This window comes from Oryzias melastigma, linkage group LG16, assembly GCF_002922805.2.
Source record: "Oryzias melastigma strain HK-1 linkage group LG16, ASM292280v2, whole genome shotgun sequence".
NCBI classification, from domain to species: Eukaryota; Metazoa; Chordata; class Actinopteri; order Beloniformes; family Adrianichthyidae; genus Oryzias; species Oryzias melastigma.
This window is the reverse complement of record NC_050527.1, coordinates 2,924,360-2,929,613: the sequence shown is the minus strand read 5'-3', so window position 1 is coordinate 2,929,613 and position 5,254 is coordinate 2,924,360. Positions and strand designations below refer to the sequence as shown.

The window sequence follows — 5,254 nt, the reverse complement described above, 5'->3', positions numbered from 1 at the left end:
AACATACAGTAGCCCTTCTTTAAGCTTGAACAGTTGGAACAGAATGAAGAAAATTCTAATAAAATCTTTTACTTTTACCTTTTACTTAAGCAAAAATGTAATTTTCAACAAGAAATTTGAAACGCATAAGTTTCAAAAAGCACAATTTTTAAAGCTCAGATAGGACATTTTTAAGCTGTTATTTACAAATTCATAAACTCAATACTTTTAAGACTTTTTAAGACCCACAGGAATATGGTTTAGTTTAATACTTTTCCACTTTCTTTTGTTCATCAGGAGTGTCAAACTCCAGGCTTCAAGGGCAAATGTCCAAAATGTTTTCCAAAAGACCTTCTATTGAAGCTCCTTATTGGCCAAACACGCCTAATCCAGGTAATCAGCAGCAAATAAGAGGATTTCTGGAGGAGTTTGACACTCCTGGTCTAAGTAGAGTTCATTGAGGCGGGCTTACTCGTGTCGTGTCTGAAGAAGCTCCAGTGACATCTTCAGGTCTTTGATATCCGCCTGCAAGGTTTCCATACTTGGCTCTTGATGGTGGTTCACAGCTTTGTTGGTCACAGTTAGCTTCAGTGGTACAGGTCGAACTGGAGGCTGCGATTTTTGAGGGAAGTCAGACTTCAAAGGTGTGGGCAAGGCGTTCTCCACAGCCTGCAATGAAAACACATTCAGCATGAGTTACTCCAGACATTGTAGTTTTACTTGAAAGTACATCCGTTCAAAATCTCCTACTATCTTTGGGTTTTGCAGCTGTCTGCTCAATCACATGGTAGCTTTGATCTCGCTCAAGACCGCTTTCAGACGGATGCCGATTTCCTGTGTTCTAGTTTACGAGACAGAGCATGCAAAGCAGCATGCAGTTTCACAGAGAATAACTGTTCTTTTACTGTAAATCTGGCACCAGGGGGGGCAAAGCTAAAAACTGTTTCCTGTTTTCTATTTAGGTTGCCGGAACTTAAATGTTTGCCATTTAAAAAAAAATAAATAAATAAAAAAATAGGAGACGAAAAACGTATAAAAATGTATAATTTGTCTTCCTGACTACTAAAGCAAATTTGTCCTCTGTAAAAGACATATTTTTAAACTTTAAAATCTCTCAGCTACTGCACACTACTGCATTAACACCTTTATATATAAATATGGAATTTCTATGAAGCTGAAGTTAGGAGAATATAACCCTCCTTATTTCTTCCCTTGGGCTCCAATTATTCATTATGATTTTTAAATAATTATTCTATTTTTATTTATTTATTTATTTATTTTTTACATTTTTGGCTGCAGTTAACTACTGCTACCCAAAATAAAAAAATAAATAAAATAAAAAAAATAATAATAAAAAAAATTAATACAATTAAAAATAAACTGAAATAAAATAAATAAAATAAAACAATAAATGAAAAACAATTAAAAAATAAAATAAAAATAAATATGAAAAAATATATATAATAAAAACCTTAAAAGTCCTGAAGGAAATTGCTCTTGGGTTCTCTAGGGTTAAATTAGTTTGGTCAAAATTGATTAAAACAAGTGTTGTCATTTGCTACCTGTCAAGTTTGAAGGGTCACAAAAACTTAAGATCATTCTTCTATTTATATTCATTTAAAAGTATAGCAAGAGATTCAAGCAAATAATTTTTTTAGCACACATCACAATATAATGACAGAAATGTTGATGTTTTCCATCCAGATTTTTTATGTTTTCAGTAAACGTTTCAGCACAAAAATCCGCAGGAAAAAAAAGCTATTTATTAAACCATCAAACCAATAAGTGACACAAACCTTTATCAGTGCCGGGAGCTTGTCTGTCTCTGGTTTTTTCTCTGAAGAATCTTGTTCGTTCTGGCTCGTCACACTCTGGGACAGCAGGAAACAAAGCAGAGGAAATTGTAACAAACATTTCCCTTCCACCACGAACTTCCAGTTTCTCTCAACTAGCATCTCAATAATACAATTTTGTTTTGTGGAAGCAAAATCCAAACAAAAAGAATTTCTCTTCATGGAAACGATTCTTGGTTTCCAAGAATAAATGAGTGAGGTCTGGGCTGAACGGTTGGCGTAACGCTGGGATGTGTCGTTTTTACATTCCTGTTTAAACACATCTAACTGCTGCCTGCAGGTGTCTCAGTTCTCAACTCATTGTTCTGGAAGTTTGCTTCACTGATAAACTTTTCTGTGTGTTTCAGCTCCTCAAAGGCACTTTTAACCTGGATCAGGTGAGTTTAGTCAACGAGAATGAGGAAACATTTGATTCAGGGAGATAGATCTCAAAGACCAGGATTGGGCAGCCCTGCTTTTAACAGTTATCACCAAAAAAGTGAAATAATAATATCTTCGCATGTATAAGAAAACTATAGGGAACTTCACACATTCTTAAACCCTTTTGATGCAAATGTGCATCAAACCATTTTGGTACTATTACTACCTTGATGCATCATCTATGAAAGCTGAATTTAAATGCAGGCGTTAAGAGGTTAATTGTGCCTTTAAACTGTGTAGCTAATGTGGTTTTGAACCGTTAATCAGAATCGTTATTCCTGCTTGATTGTGAAACCATGCAAGTCTCTGCAAGCATGCATGCAAAAGGATGCCATGACAGCAGCAACCCTGAGGTCGAGCGTACCGACGCAGCTGCACCCAGGCCTGACGGTGGTCTCCTCTGCGGGGGTTTGGCTCTGTTCGCTGTGGGGTGACTCAGCTTTTCAGATGTAACATTCATCCCATCAAACTGATCGGGCTCCTTCACCTCTTGTGGCTTAGGCAGAACTGGAGGCGCGTCGCCATTGGTTCTATTGAAAACAAGCACAAATGAGATGTTTGAAGTAGGGGCCCCCAAACTTTTTCTAATGAGGGCCACATAACTGTTTTCTTCTCTGATGTGGGGCCGGGGTCAGTTTGTAGGCTAACAGAAGAAGTGTAACAATCACAGCCTAAACGTAAACATTTATAATTGTCCAGAAAGCCACACATAGGCCTGCCCAAACCTTAAAACATTAATTTCTGTAATCTTATTTTAAAAACTAGATATAGCATTACCTGTAAGATGAATGTGGCTGCTGAAGATGCTAGTGCTAATAGATGAAGATGCTGAAATTGACAACTAAAAACGCTGAAACTAATAGCTAAAAACACTGAAGCTGATAGCTAGCTTAAATATTAGCGAAATGCCAAATTAGCCTAAAAAACTGAAAAACAATTCTAAATTAGCCAAAACAGCGAGCACGTTGCTGAAGTATTAGCTACACTCCAAAATAGCCTAAAAACAGAGAAAAGGCCAAAATTAGTCAAAACAGCTAGCATGTGGTTGAAGTATTAGCTAAATGCCAAATTAGCCTAAGAAACTGGCAAAATATCTAGTTTAGCCAAAACTGATAGCATGCAGCTGAAATATAAACTAAGTGCTAAATTAGCCTAAAAAAAAACTGGTAAAATGTGTAATTTAGTTAAAACAGCCAGCACAAAGCTAAAATATTGGCTAAGCTCCAAAATAGCCTTAAAACAACAACAACAACAACAACAACAGACAAAAAAACCAAAATTAGACAAAATAGCTAGCATGTAGGTGAAATATAAGCTAAATGCTAAATTAGCAAAAAAAAAAAGTAAAATATCTAATTTAGCCAAAATAGCTAGCTTTAGGCTAAAATAACAGAAAAAAAAATTAGCCATAACAGTTGGCCTGTGGCTAAAAATTTTAGCTAAACCCCAAAATAGCCTAGAAATCCTCAGTAATTGCCAAAACAGTGAAAAAAGCTAGCATGAAAAGAGCTGAATATTTTAATAGCTGAATGAGCTAAATAGCTGAAAGAGCTGAAGAGCTATGGATTTTTATTTTTAAAAAAATGTACGGTAGACAAATAATACTAATAATAAAGAACTAAATAAAAAGTGAATCACTCCCAGCAAACATTTCAATGTGGGTCCCATATGGTTTACTTTTGGGCTGAATTAGTGGGCCCCAAGTGGGTTTGTCCGCGGGTTCCATGGTGGCCCCATCTGTGTTTGCCCACACTGGCTTGAGTGGGCATTCAGTAGCCTGGCTCACTGGGTAGCAGAGCTCGCCAACTTTCTATGCTGTCCGCCAGGGAGCTTGTTAGCTTCCTACGCTGTCCACCGGGGGGCTGGCTAGCGTAGGGATCCAGAGTCCTTACGTAAGCCAGTGTTGGCAAATACAGATGGGCCCACCATGGAACCCGCAGACAAACCCACCTGGGGCCCACCAATTCCGCCCAAAGGTAAGGTCCCATATTGAAATGTTCGCTGGGATTAAACCAATAAGTAGTCTATCTTCTCCCGTCATAGTTCAGACTGCAGAAGGGTGGAATAAAAAGTCACGTTCTATGTGGGTCGCAATCAGCGTTTCTGATAGCGTTTGGAGGTGGGCCTGATCTGGCCAACGCGCAATAGTTTGGGGACCCCTGATTTGAAGCATCAGTCGTTGCTGCAAAGTACATTTATTTGTCTAACATTCTAGAAATCGGTGCAAATAATGACAATTTGTTTGATTCAATTGCACCTTGCAGCTACAATTTTTTAATATTTCGAGAAAACTAGTTTTATAAATTACGAGGTTTTAAATTATAAGAACTGGTGTGATAATTCTAAAGATCTTTTTCTTGTCGATTTTTAATTGTAAACTCTTATACAAGATTTTTTTTTTAATAATTGTCTCTGAAAAATGTATTATTTTCTCTTTTCTTGTAGAGTTTTATGTTGTCAGGAAACAGGAATAGGGCTGCTCTCATCTGTTTCTCTCTGATCTGACTCATCCAAGAGTTTCCACCGTGCCACTAAATGTCAGGCATCCTGGCATTCTTCTTTACGGACTCCATGGCAACCGGTGGAAGCGGCGAAACCTTCAACGTCTACTCTAAAGGCTTCGTTTCTAGTGCCCAGACCAAGAGAAATAAAAGGGTTTGTGACATTTTCCTTTTGCTTCACTAAAGGTTACAAATGAAGAAGCATTGATCTGTTGAGGCTTTGAACCAAGACAGGTAACATGTGGAACAACAGCTCCATTGGCTTCACTTACTTTGGTAAAATCTTGTTGGGTTTGTCTTTGACTGGAGGCGGAGCGGGTTTGTTAAAGTATGGAAGCTTAACTTTGGTTGGATGAAGGCTTCTTAGGTCCTTTGCCTCATCTGTAAAAACACAATAATTACATTTATTCACCTGCTAGTCATTGATAGAAAAACAACTTTCACTTTAGTTGTTGTTCTTGCCTTTTGTCTTTCCTGGACCACCTTTCTCCATGGCTGTAG

At 37.6% G+C, this 5,254-nt stretch overlaps 1 protein-coding gene across 1 annotated transcript in view; it reads right to left on the bottom strand.

Annotated features, from left to right (window-relative positions):
• sh3d21 (SH3 domain containing 21) overlaps positions 1 to 5,254 on the bottom strand; it is a 15,580-nt gene that overhangs the window by 1,781 nt on the left and 8,545 nt on the right. The window contains exons 12-16 of the mRNA XM_036215814.1: positions 5,216 to 5,254; positions 5,026 to 5,134; positions 2,617 to 2,782; positions 1,776 to 1,850; positions 452 to 648 (exon numbers count right to left, since the gene is read on the bottom strand). Coding sequence (XP_036071707.1) covers positions 452 to 648; positions 1,776 to 1,850; positions 2,617 to 2,782; positions 5,026 to 5,134; positions 5,216 to 5,254 — 586 coding nt within the window. The remainder of the gene's footprint in view (positions 1 to 451; positions 649 to 1,775; positions 1,851 to 2,616; positions 2,783 to 5,025; positions 5,135 to 5,215) is intronic.